Source organism: Pristis pectinata, chromosome 3 (genome assembly GCF_009764475.1).
Source record: "Pristis pectinata isolate sPriPec2 chromosome 3, sPriPec2.1.pri, whole genome shotgun sequence".
Classification (NCBI taxonomy): domain Eukaryota; kingdom Metazoa; phylum Chordata; class Chondrichthyes; order Rhinopristiformes; family Pristidae; genus Pristis; species Pristis pectinata.
Genome location: NC_067407.1, coordinates 56,226,622 through 56,240,713, shown reverse-complemented (window position 1 = coordinate 56,240,713; position 14,092 = coordinate 56,226,622). Strand labels below are relative to the sequence as shown.

The 14,092-nt window shown below is 37.7% G+C and overlaps 1 protein-coding gene across 2 annotated transcripts in view; it reads right to left on the bottom strand.

Annotated features, from left to right (window-relative positions):
* Positions 1 to 4,841: 4,841 nt before the first annotated feature.
* suco (SUN domain containing ossification factor) overlaps positions 4,842 to 14,092 on the bottom strand; it is a 79,603-nt gene continuing 70,352 nt past the window's right edge. For both annotated transcript variants that reach the window (XM_052012179.1, XM_052012180.1), the window contains 6 exons: positions 12,481 to 12,568; positions 10,608 to 10,712; positions 10,148 to 10,302; positions 8,168 to 8,259; positions 6,670 to 6,728; positions 4,842 to 6,528 (listed from right to left, as the gene is read on the bottom strand). In XM_052012179.1, coding sequence (XP_051868139.1) covers positions 6,085 to 6,528; positions 6,670 to 6,728; positions 8,168 to 8,259; positions 10,148 to 10,302; positions 10,608 to 10,712; positions 12,481 to 12,568 — 943 coding nt within the window. In that variant the 3' untranslated portion in view covers positions 4,842 to 6,084. The remainder of the gene's footprint in view (positions 6,529 to 6,669; positions 6,729 to 8,167; positions 8,260 to 10,147; positions 10,303 to 10,607; positions 10,713 to 12,480; positions 12,569 to 14,092) is intronic.

The window sequence follows — 14,092 nt, the reverse complement described above, 5'->3', positions numbered from 1 at the left end:
AATTTGATAAGCAAAAACAAAGTGGAAAATACTGAGCTTTTCCAGTATTCTGAAACACTACAATATCCTGCACACATAGTTACGGTCCAAACCAATGGATGCACTCTATCTTCTACTGGCCGATTAGTGGAAACTGGATCGGTATAAGTTGGTAACAAAAGTCAGTTGAACAATTCCATGTCTTCAAACAATTATTGTCTCATTCTAATAAATTAATATGCCACTTTATTTGTCATCTGCAGTTGCACAAAAGAGGTTTTATGATTCCAATGTGCCAATTCAAAATAAGCAGAAGCGGTGGCAAAAGGAAATTAGACAAAGGATGAATCGATTTTGCAGATTGTGGGCTGCAGTCAAGTTCCTTGTAAATGTTTGGCCATTAAGTAACTGGGCACATTCTCCTCGTGAAGAACAAACCACCTTCAGCTTATAACCAATAAGGGCAATATACTGCAACATATATGAAAACACAATAATTTAAAATATTTCATCTGCGCAGTTAACTGAGCATTTGTTGCTCTAAGAGTTCAGCAATGTATTAATTTCCCATATGGACAGTCTGTACATTATTGCCAAGATAAGCACTATTATAGCCAAATAGCTACAAGTGATTCTTGTGGTCCACCTTTTCCCTATGGCAACACTACAGAAGCCTCACAGTTAAACTTCATTGAGAGTGAGGTTTATTTCCCAAAATGAGCATGAAAATTATGTACAAAGAAAACCAGAATTCCAATTCATATTATGCCCTGAACTTTGCTCTTCAACACAAGTTGGGAGCAGGAAAGAAAGGAGAGGGAAGCAATAATTTAGAAACCGAGAACATAGTCAGATATTGTTGATATTTAATGAAAATACCTGATAAAGTCATTGACCCAAGGCATTTAATTTGATTCTCTCTGTACAGATACTGCCTTACTCGTTGAGTACTTCCAGTATTGTTTTTATTTCACATTTCCAATATCTGTCGATTTTCCTTCAGGGCAAGGATATTCAGATGGTTTGTTTAAAAATGGCTTGCAAGGATTAACTATTGGCATCCGGATGTACTTTTGGTTTCTCCCAGCATTTCACTGATAAATTAAAAGGTATTTTTTTTACTAAGTAATACTAGTCTTTTAATTTTCGTATACAAAACTGATAACTTATGAAATTCAGATTGAGTGTCAGTGTGTAGCCCTAACCACCAGCTCTGAATGAGAGGAAACCCATGAGGAGTGGGCACAGAACCCAGGTTTGGAGCATGTGGCAGTGCAAGAGATGACATGTAGCCCCAAAACTGGGCACATTCTACAGCTTGGAACTGGCAGATCCCTGACACTGGAAACCACCTTCTGCTCTGGGTGGAGACTAATGAAAATTCTGCATTGTCATTGAAAACAAAAGGCCCTTCAGCTCACCAAGTCTGTGTGACCAGCAAGTACCCACTTATACCTATCCCACCTTATTCTCCCCACATCCCCATCAACTGCCCCTAGATTCTACCACTCACCTACACATTAGTGGCAATTTTGGTGGCCAATTAACCTACCCAGCCACACATCTTTGGGGTGTAGGAGGAAACCTCTGCCCCATTAAGGCACTAGAGTCAGGGATTCCAGCACAGCAAGTCATACTTGGTTAATTCAGAGGTGAGAAGATAATTTTAAAACATTAATTTTAACCTATGTTTATTTTTCCCTTTCTTTACCCCACTTCCCACCCATCCCAACCCAGTTTTGACATTTGGAAAATAAGCACTGAAAAATTAGGTTAGAATCAAAAATAAAAATGCAGATTTGAATGCGTTAAGAAAGCAATCAGTTTGTTTCTCTGAAACAAAGAGAGAATCCTGAAAACACTCAGGTCAGGCAGCATCCATGGAAAAAGATAGAGTTGGTGTTTCATCTGATGATCTGAAACATTGACACTCTCTCTCTCCTTGGGTGCTGTCTAACCTGCTGAGTATTTATGGGATTATTTTTATTTAACATTTCTAACATCTACAGTTTCTTTGCTCCAATTACTGCTTTATTTTTCAAGCAGGTTAAAACGAGTTCTGCTCATTCTTAACCGCTCCTGTTTACATACTTTATTTTAATATCAGGCAAACCCTTTTATCAAACGTTGATACATCCACCTGTGTCAGATTGCAGGACAATGTGCACAAATCAAACCTGTTTTATAGCCTTGGTAATTTTCCTCATCCTTTATAATCTGCAAATTAATCATTAGGTTCCCAGTTGACTCGTTAACATCTTTTAGATTTGTGAGAGTTAGAGCCAAGGCCACTAATGAGTCACTGTCGTTGAAAATTAATGATCCACGTGAGAGGCCTTATCCTGCAAAGGTCTCTATTATGCTGTTTTTTTCATTCCAAAAGAGCCAAATCTCACCTTATTCAGTGTTTTGTACAAGTATAACAGGGTGGTAAATAAGGCACTTGGCACACTTGCCTTCATCAGTCAGAGCATTGAGGACATGAGTTGGGACTTCACGTTGCATCTGTACCAGGTGTTTTTTTTTGAGACCACACTTTGAGCATTGTGCTCAGTTCTAGTCACTAAATTATAGGAAGGATCTCATTAAGCTGTAAAGGGTGCAGGAAAAAGATTCATGAGGATGTTACCAGGACAGAAGGGCTTCAGTTACAAGGAGAGGCTGGGACTATTTTTCCCTGGAGCATAGGAGGCTGAGAAGTGACATTATACAAAATCATGAGGGCCATGGATAAGGTGGATGGTCACAGTAATTTTCCAAGGGTAGGGGAGTCTAAAACTAAAGGACATAGATTTGAGGCAAGAGGGGCAGGATTTAAAAGGGACCCAAGGGGAAACCTTTTGCACACAGAGGGTGATGGGTATATGGAACAAGCTGCCAGAAGCTGTAGAGGCAGTTACATTTACAATGTTTAAAAGACACCGAGAGGAAAGGTTTAGAGGGATATGGGCCAAACGCAGACAAATGGGACTAGCTCAGGTAGACATCTTGGTTGACATGGACAAGTTGGGCAGCAGGGCCCATTTCTGTATTGTAGAACTACGACTAAGTATACAAGCATGCAGAGGTGGAGACTGAGCCAGTGAGTTCTTATGTATCTGTCCACTTGTAACTAGAGAGCAGAAATAATTGTAATTAGTTATATGAAGGCACACCAGCCCCTCGCATAAAAAAAAATTAGTTTAATTCCCAAACAAGTAAATCATGGGTACTTTTCAATACAGGGTAGAGCTTGCAAGGCACCTCCCTCATGGCATACTTATACCTTTAAACCATTGTGCAATCTGTATTCCTCTCCCCTGCAGCCTACTGTAGATCTCAACAGCAGCCAGTGTCTATTGTTGTTGTTTGACTGCCATGGGAGTGTGAATTAAGAGCTTATTACCCTTCTCAGGTTACTGTGCAGCAAAGTGGCAGATGTACAAATCTGGGTGAGGTCTTATCAGGAGTCATGCAAGTTCTGCTTTAGTGCTTACACCAGGGTGTAAATTACAACAATGCTTTTTAAAACTGGAATTTGGCCAGTTCCATGAATTTTTGCAGGAGCTACGTCTTAGCACATCAAAAATGGATGCAATCCAATTTCTAGGCAAAGGTGCATCAAGGATTGGAAGACAAAACTGGAGTAAGAAATAGGAAATAGGCCAGAATGAAACAGTACATGTGTAAATGCAGAATGCAATAACACCCATGAGCTGTATGTTTTAGTTGCTGCATGGGAGTATATTGTCATGGTGATAACAGTTGGTTCAATGGGGAGAATTGGATACCAAATCTATTCTTGTATACCAGGAGTTCAGGAATGACAGGAGGGGGTAAACAGAACTGATTAAACAACAGTGCTGCAGAGGATGATCGAGAGGCAATTCTAATCAAAAAATAATAGGGCTGTAATTATACTACTGGATATATTCTATCAGGAATCAGAGTGGGAAAGAAGATGCACGACAGTAAATTTTGAAGGTGAAGTAACAGGTTACAAATGCAAATTGGATTTTAAAATTTTTTTTTAGAACAAAAAACAGGCATAGGTTACAAATGGACACAAAAGACTCCAAATGCTAGAATCTGAAGTAAAAAAACTGCTGGAGGAACTCAGTGGGTCAGGCAGCATCTGTGGAGGGAAATGAACAGTTGACATTTCAGGTCTAGACTTCCAGGTCTGGACTGTGTATCCTGGACTGTGAAATAGATTACAAAAGCAAGGCATGTTCAACCTCAAACACCGATTCAGCAACACCCTGATCCAGCTCTGGCCACCACTACTGAAGTACACAAAGGCCTGGAAAGGATTTACTAAAATTTCTTCATGGTAGAGGATTTCAAGTACAGGAGTTAGACTGGAGAAGTTGTTCTTCCAGGACAGAAAATTGAGATGAAGTGGATGTCTGTTTAAAATCATGAAGGGACTAGCCACAAGAAACAAGGAGAAACTTTCCTTGGTGGCAAAGAGATCAAAAACCCAAGGACATAGACTTAAGGTGACTGGCTAAAGAACCAAAAAAGTCACAAAGGAAATTAAAATTATCTGGAATGTACTGGTTGCAAAACGTGTCAAAAAGCAGATTCAATTGTGACTCTTAAACAAAATGGATCAGCTTGTACTGAAAGGAAAAAAAGTCAGACTACAGGACATTAAACCAGAGAATGGGACTGACCAGATTGCCCTTACCAAAAGCCAGCTTCTAAATGCTAAACACCCTCTTTTTGTGCTCTATTGATTCTATGCTTTCCTGTGCTTCATTCATGAGATCTTGCGTCCTTTAGTTTGATTGGCATAATTAAAGGATACAAATATTTAATCCTTTATTAATTTCTAGATCTAGTAAAAGAGGTAAAAAGTAATCAACTAATCATGTGAATTGATTAAAGACAGTAAAGTGTTCCATTTTATTTAGAAATTCACAGTTTTCTAATGGCACTACAGCTCTGCAGTCACATTATCCTTGTGTTCCACAGTGTTGTGCATAGCACTCATACAAGTTTAAAAACATATAAATAATAAGTTGCTTAGATTTGGACCCTTTCACAAAGGCCCACAATAAACGGTCCTCAAGTTCTGTGACTGGCTAATGTGCAGATCAGTGGGGCAAGTATACCACCAGAGTCAAACTCTATTCTGAGGAGGCCAAGGGGTGGGAGAGAGAAAAAAAAACATGAAATTCAGCATTAAATTAGTTACATTACAAACTATGACAAACTTTAACTCAGCAAAAAGCATTGGAATAAAAAAAGTGAAAGTGCACATTGAACTATAAGTTAACAATTTGACACCAGATGTTCTGTCATTAAGGAATGTTCTCCTTAAACACTCACTCATTCGCTCACAAATATATACATTCCAAAAAAAATACTCATTCTCACAAACTTTCTAATGCACGCCTCAGAAATAAAAACTCTGTACCACGATGTGAAAGTACCAGGTGAAAAGCATACAAATCTGCACTCTAGCCAATTTAGAAATTTCGGCTCATGCGCAATGGTCTGAATTTAAAGTTGAATTGCAAAATTAAAAGGATTTCAAAAGGACCCTCTCCCCTTCCCTCCCATACCTTTCATATTCAGTTTCTTTGGAGCCTGAACCCATCTGACGATGTGTAGATCATCTTTAGAACTGTAGTGTTGCAGTATCAAACCCCATACAATTGAAAGGAAAAAGATGAACACAAGGTAAATTGGAGATGAAACTTCTCCAGTTTTCAGCTACATTATAAATATACAAAAGGCACAAATATGGAAAGGTGCAAGTAGGAGGAATACAGCTCAATGCAGAATTTGTGCATTAATCCCTGTTCCATCTGTACCCAGTTAATTAAGCTGATCCTTAATCCAAATAATTGCACTGCGTATCCTCGTGAAAGATCTGGGAGATGCTTCTTCTATGTCTTCTATACCTTCAAAATTCACATGGAGTTGACTTGTAGAATGCTGCTCCCCATGGCAGTTAAGTACAAACCATTTCTGCTTCAAAACAGACCCTGAAGACAGTCTCTCACACCAGCAGATAATTATTTTGTTCAGGCATTGCAAGGCGGAAAGTGCCTTGTGAACCATAAACGAGAGAAAATAAAAAGAGTGCTCCAATTCAAAGTCAATAAATTTCAATCACACGTGGCCCGAAACTGTTGTGACACCAAATGCCCCAACTGTGATGTCCTTGTTTCCTTTTATTATGTCATGCAAACTTGGCATTGATCCCGATTTAGTCTGTATCAAGTTGCTGATGAACTTCCCTTGATCCGTGACCTTTGACTTTTTCTTTTTCAAAGATCGTTTGTCATTTTTAGTCTTTTGCGTTTGTCCATTGCAGAGGCTTGTGCATGCTGTGATGCCACAAAAGTAGGACTCCTCTGATTGTGATGAGGTCTCTGAACCCCCTTCAGATGGGGGATCTTTGAGTGAAGAACTATAGACAACACCAGTGTTCGAAAAGTCACTTGGATTTGAAGGAGCTTTGCAAGATTTTATTCCTCCATTAATCATTGGGATTACAGATTCTGTTGGTTTTACTGTTTCAACCTTCTCAATTTTTGTTCTGCAGCGCTTTTTCTATTAAAACAAAAAAAATGCTTTCAGGAGTTGTATAGTTTAAAAAGAGAAATACAAGCATCATGTAACATATCCCAAATTAAACTATTGATTAGATAGAATTAAAACAATTAAAATAAAGTAAGATAAATAGCACAATACCTTTTTATTGTCTTGTAAAAATTTTAGTGGTTCTACAATGTACAAGTCATCTGGGCCCACTATAAAAAAAAGTGGTACAAATATTAACAGTGGAATGGATAAAGGTTTTACAGTTTATAGAACACTTACAGTGTGGAAACTTGGAACCAAATATAGCATATTTATTAAAATTTCATGACTCGCATATTGGCATCAAGCTAATATGTCTCACTTCCCTGAGGAAAAGAAAATGCAAGTTGAAGTGGAAGAATTTTTAAAAATGAGAATGTTTCATGAAAACAGTATTACATTAAAATAATCCTAAATGGGTTTATTTCAAAAATAATTAACGTGGAGGAATGACAATGAAAGCAAAATAAAATACAACTGACCCACCCCGACTCTTATCCTCGTTGTTTTAATAATTCAGAATTTAGATTAATTTCCTCTGAGGGAGAAAGGAATACATGTTATAACAAAAACAATGTTCTGATGCATACAGAAATGGACAAGACAAGGTATTTTAATGGCCTCCGTCTTAATCTTCTAAGTAGAAAGCAACTTGGGAATATTACAGATTTTGTTTCTGTCACCAAATTTTAGCCTACGAGTTGGAATAAGCTCATTCTAAGTACACTTTTCAAATTCTTATTTAATGTGGGAGTCCTTGTGTGGCTGGGATTGTCCCAAGATGGTAGCAGGAAGCCTTGTTCAACTGCTGCAAGCCCACTTTCTTTATAAAGGTTAATACAACTTTAGAAAGGCATTCGGTTGAAAATCAAATGTGACTCCATTATTAAGCCAAATCAGGTGACATTTTCTTCCCTGAAAGTAATATAGCAGCTGTTTTCATCATACTAGTATTTTGTTTAGTTAATATGTACACAATTATTCTCTAACTACTGTGAGATGTTAACTCACATTTTCTAGATTTTAAATCCAGACCTCAATTTCTAGTCCAGTAACATTAAAAACACTACCCTGCGAGATTGAGCGTTTTCCAATTCACGAAGGCCTCTTGTACAGTCAATGACTCCCAAATAGGGCATGTATCCGAAAATATTTTGGTAATTCAGCTGGGTGCAACTTTAAGCTATTTAAAACAAAATTGTCTTCAAATCTGTAAGAGAACAGCTCACACATGGCCATGAAGGTTCTTGATACTAAAATCCTTTCACGTGCATTGTCGTTAAGTCTCTGAAGTACAACTAATTCAACAGAACACAATTAAGAAGATTCTGCTTGCACTGAGTTGCCTTGAAATGCACTGCCTTCCGATGGGTTAGCTTCACTGACTGACTTATTGCTCTGGCCCCTGAACCTTTCCTCTGGTGGTGACACACTCTTCTCTCGTGGATTATCATTTGCTAACAAATAATGAGGGAAGAAAAACATCAAAATAAGCCAACAGTATAAATCTGATCTTTAAACATAGTTATCCTACATACACCATGCAAATTTTCAAATTCAATGAAGGCTTTCACAAACAATTTAAAACGGTAGCAACATAGATACCTACCTTCAGTTGTAGGCAAATGAAAAGATTTTGAACGAACAAGGGGAAATGATGTTCTTCTTAGAAGATTCATGTCATCATAGGAAGAAAAACATCTTTATAATACAAGAGAGTTTGTTAAAAGATGTCATTATTGGTTATTAAATTTACACATTAACTTTCAACTATTAACTGAAAAAAAATGTAGTGAAACATCTAAAATTCAAACCTCAGTTTTAATTCCAAGATAAGTCACCAAATGACAAGTTAGAAATGAAAATTGCAGCTCAACTATTTAGGTCAAACTGTGCACGTTTTTTGAAAACTATAAATTGAAATAATTACACCATATTACTAATGAAACAAAAATACCACAACAATAACTTTGGAAATATCTTCACCATTTTTAAAAAATTAAAATATTAAAAATCAAATACAATGATTTCACATCCAGTTTATCACTGAATTGCAGCCACAGTTAAATGGCAATTCAAGTAAATAAAATAGGATGTGTTGCATGGAATTGTATTGCTGTGCTTTGCTACTCAGCAAAAATTATTGCACTTATAAGAATGGGGGCAGCAAAAATAAAAGTTAACGTTGAACAAAAATATCAGATAGGGATTGTCTTCAATACCATTGTATGTGTCCCTTTTTAGTACCAAAAATACTTGCAGAATAATAACATGACTCCCATTAATAACTGTATGACTTTATATAAGCACTTAAAAGGCTAGCTACAGATTGAATTTTATTTCTGTAAAAGTAGATTGAGATTTATAGAGATGCATGGATCATCCTCAAAAAGCACAAGTTATGACATGCATTTCCAATCAATACCTTCCCATACAAGCCTAGTGACATTAAAGTTACCAACTAGGTGTCCACAATGGTTCTCAAATGACAAAAGGCTAACAAAAGACCCGGTCTTGCTGCTGAGTGAAGTATTAATGTACAACCTCAGGGAGGTTCATAGTGCTGCCTCATAGCTGAAACCACACCATGACGCAGTGTGTAAGGACAGAAGGAAAACAAAATATTCCTCAAGGGGCATGGCTAATCATTCTCAGCCAGCAGTGGTGTAGGGCTCAGGAAAAAGGAAATATGGAGTTTAATAATTGCAGTTCTGCCATTTTATTCTAATGCTTGTTTTATATAAATCATCCTTCTCGATTATCTTCTAAAGCAAACCATCAAAAAGCAACTAAAGTTAACCACTGTTAAATAATTTTTCAGCAAAAATTTTCACACTGAAGGATTCATGAAAGCTGCAGCTTTAAACATGGATGGTCATTTAAACGTTATTAATACTGGTATTATAGACTGTGATTAAGAATAGAATAATTTCTTGCTGATATATCATGGATATGGAATCCATGAACGTGTGGCAGAATTTCTGAATTATGGATTAGAATTTTTTTTAAAAAAGATTTTAAGAGCAATATTTATAGATAGCTGAACGCACTGAAAAATAGACCTTGTGGTTGTATATACAAAAGCATCAAGCTCATCAAGACAAGACATTTTCCTCCTGAGACACATGAGATTCTGCAGATGCTGGAATCTGGAGCAACACACGAAAAGTGCTGGAGGAACTCAGGTCAGGCAGCATCTATGGAGAGAACTAAACAGTCAACGTTTCAGTTCAAGACCCTTCATCAGGGTTGCACAAGAAGTCTCAACCTGAAACATTAACTGTTTATTTCTCTCTCCATAGATGCTGCCTGACCTGCTGAGTTTTTCCACCACTTTTTGTGTTACACTTTCCTCCTGCCTTCTCACAATCTGCTTCTGAATGCAAGTAGGAATCTCAGTAATGATTTATTCACTTCATGAGCTTAGAATAAAGAGCTGCCCACATGTCCATAGCTTCAACCAATCTCATTTAGGATAGTGCTGGTCAGAGGTTTCTGTTATAAATTTAATAAAAATACTGACAGTAGCTCTAATGACAGTTTCTAGTGAAATTGATTTTTGTGATCAAGTATTAAATAAAATGTCTACCTTTTTGGGCTTGGGTAGTGATTGCTTTTAGGAACTGTAGGTGAATGAACATCCCTCGATATTGGATTGTTCCAGCATCGCTGCACACAGAGCAGTACAGCCAGAATTACACAGAGAGCCAAGGAAATTACCAGGTAGTTCTGGCGGTCAGAAACCTAGGAGAAAAAGCATTGAACTAATAACATCTCAAAACATGCTGGTAGGGTAATGCTTTACATTTTGGCTTATCTTTGCAAGACTGAAGACTGCCATCTATTTATGGTCCGGGGGGGGAGGGGGGGAGTGTACAACCTTCATTCTGTTGATAATACAAGCAGTTACTTCTGACACAGCACACACTTTAAGTAGAATTCATTCTTCAGTACAAGGATTTCATACACAAATACAGTCCTATCCAATTAGATTGGATAGCTATTATGATTTCACAACATCAATGACCAAAAGGGCTTATATTAGTTACCTCTTGGTCCAATCTTTTCACCGTTTCTGTTAGATTTCCCACCAGTTCAGTGAGGTTTGCAAGCTGACCCTGAAGCAAACCAATTGTTTCAGTTTGTCGCTGGTCCTGTATTTAAAGGGGGGGAAAAAAAGGATCAATTAGCAAACAAATAATTGCCTTCCAAACATTCTTGTAGTAGGGTTCAAATTTATTTCTACCACTAAGTTGTGGGGGCTTTCTCTTTTTGAAAACCAAAACACTTTTCTAAATTCAGTTGCTTGCTTTAAAGTTACAGAACTTAAAAATTTACTTTGTTTTACATACTGGTTTAACAGTTCAACTTTCTTGCTAAGGCTAATGAAAATAAAGTCTTGCTTCCATGTAATGAGAGACTAAGGGAGCTAGGGCTTTACTCTTTGGAGGAGGAGGAGGATGAGAGGAGATTGCTAGATAAGCATATGGAGGAAGTTAAAATGGAGGGGTATGTGGGGTGGGGGGGGGGGAAGGGTTTAGGTAGTTTTTAGGTGAGGTTTAAAGGTCGAAGGGCCTGTATTGTGCTGTACTTTCTATGATTCTATGAACCCATAACAACTAGACAAGTCCAAACAATTCTCAAATGCTGAAAACACAACTTCCTGTGTGAAATATCACTTGATGGTTCTGTTTACAAGACACATGCAATGGAAGTGACTTCATTTATATCTGAACATGAATAATTTCTACAAGTAACGTTTGATCTGTAGCTAATTACAAGCAATCACTAAATGTACTAAAAGAAACATTTTCAAGGACACCTCAAATTATTCAACATTTTTGGTGAAAGCATCAGGACTGCAATCTTTTATCAGTGATTGGCAGCCTATAGTTGCAAAGCATTATCTGTGACCAATCCCAGCAGTTTTTTGTGGTGAAAACAAAATAGTACATAGTTTTTCATTTTTTCTCTGCAGTATTTTGTTAAATTTGTACTGTACCTTTTAGAGATTTTCTATTGGTAATCTAATCTTTTGGTCCTTTGCAAAAGTAGCAAATAGGAAAAAGAGACACCTCACTAAGTTCAAGCCTCAAGTGAAGATGAAGCTAATAGACAGCTGATTGGATTGCCAGCTTTCTTCAAGGTGTAGAGTCAGAAGGATACAGCATGGGAACAGGCTGTGCAACCCACCGACTCCATGTCGACCATCAGCCACTCATTCACACTAATTTACATTTTAAAAAATAGAAAAGTTCCTTGCTGTCCCAGCTAAACAAAAACTTCATTTAACTGTGCAATGTAAAAGGAAAACAAAATCAACTTTAGCCCTCATTCAAACTCTGGGATGAACGAGATATCCTAGGAGATGGAATAAAATTGGCCTACAATCTCTGAAATCCAGAAGAATGAAACATACAAAATTCTGGCAGGGATCCACAGAGCCCTCAGGATGGACAATCCAGAAGTAAACAGCACAGCTTCTGGGCAAGAGACTGATTATTTACAATGGAAATTACTTTACTCAGAAAATTGAAATCTTTTAGCCCATCCATTGGGCTTGAACAGAATGAGTTGCATACAAGATCAGGGGAGAAATTGGGCGAGGTTCAGGGTCAGTCATAATCTTACTGAACTTTGTAACAGACTATGGTCTACAGTTTCTTTTTCTTAAATTAAGATCTTCAGATGGACTCCTTACCGAAGTCAAACTATTGATCCTGAATCTCAATACACACAGACTTTGTGGCCACAAAGTGGTGACCAATACACATGGCACTTCCTTCCCCATTGTTCCCCTGTTCCAACATGTACTGGCACTTCTATCACCCCTACTTAGATCGGCTAATTTAGGAAAGACACTGAATGTTCATGATCTCCAGCATTCAGTCCATCAACCTTCCAAACCAAATGGTGATATACCTTTTCCTCTGCTATTCTTGAAGTGTTCTGTAGTTTAATTATTGTCTTGTTAAAAGCTTTCTGCATTTCTTCCATTTGTTTGCGATACCTAGAAACCAAAATATTTCTTAATAATACAAAGACATTCTACAGTCTGAATGAATTATATCTGTAAACTTGCTTATATAATACACACTTGAGGCACAATGGCCTTCAAAGACCAGTTAAAAATAAACAGATTCAACAGTTCTGTTGATCTATGAAACTAGTAGACTCACAACCAGTTACATAAATAACCAATTTTTTTTTTATATATCACACTTACCGTGTATTTAATTAGGCAACACCTAGAGTTTATAAATTATACCCCACTTTCTGAACTTTTAACCAATGATTAGTGGTTCCAGTGACAAAGAGACTCCAATAATTAGTGGAGAATGCAATTTCATTCTGATAAATATCAATATCAAATACTGCAACTGAAAATATTGAGTTCAGGAGGGTAAGCTGCACTTGGAAAGGGAGAAAATGTGATTGAAAATTCCTTTGATTCTCTAGTTTCTACTGCGAATGTAATGACAAGTGCCAGGATATATTATTTTCCCTTTGTTTTCTCAAAATGTTTCCACTAATTAAACATTTTATATTGTGCTTCCCTAATGACTTTGCAGGTTGTCCAATAAGTAGCATTGCAAAAGGTGGGAACATCCAAGGCTGAATCTTAAATGTTAGTCAAGTTAACCAACCTCAGCCATTAGTAATAGCATAGGTGTTATAATTGGCTTCCTTGTACATCAGGGGAGGACGGACGAAGGGGTGGAAATCAGGCAGCCTAACTGCTCATGGCAAACAGAGCTCTCAAACTGGGCGTGATGGTTCTATTTCTTGCGGTCAGCTAGTCTGATGGCATGCACTGCCCACATTGCACAAATAATGCCTAGCCATGCAAGGTATACCAACCTATAACGTTATGGTGCAATGCTTCAACATTCTCCAGCAAAACATGCTGGTGATACCTTTAGAAACAGCAAGCTTCCAAATGAAGTTATGCAATAATTGTTTGATATTTGATAATACACCACCCTATGTGACAAATTAATCAGAGGCCAACTATAGCAAAGTGTATGAGCAAGCTAGGGCTTTTCTCTTTGGAGAGGAGGAGGATGAGAGGAGACTTGATAGAGGTGTACTAGATAAGAGGCATAGATCGAGTGGACAGTCAGAGACTTTTTCCCATGGCGACAATGGCTAACACGAGATTTTTTTTTTAGAAACAGAGTGGTGGGTGCGTGGAATGCAATCCCAGCAGAGGTTGTGGGGGCAGATGCATTAGGGACATTTAAGAGACTCTTAGATAGACACGTGAATAGTAGAGAAATGGGGGGGCTATGTGGGAGGGAAGGGTTAGATAGATCTTAGAGCAGGATAAAATGTCGGCACAACATTGTGGGCCGAAGGGCCTGTACTGTGCTGTAGTGTTCTGTTCTAAAAGAACTCTGACCCTCTAGGTATGTAGTAAAGAATGGAGGTGGACAACTGGGTAACTATTATGTTAAAATAAAACTTGCCATATACAAAAAAAAGTGTAAATCTTAGCTTAGTGATAACACACTCAACTCCCAGGATCGGTTGA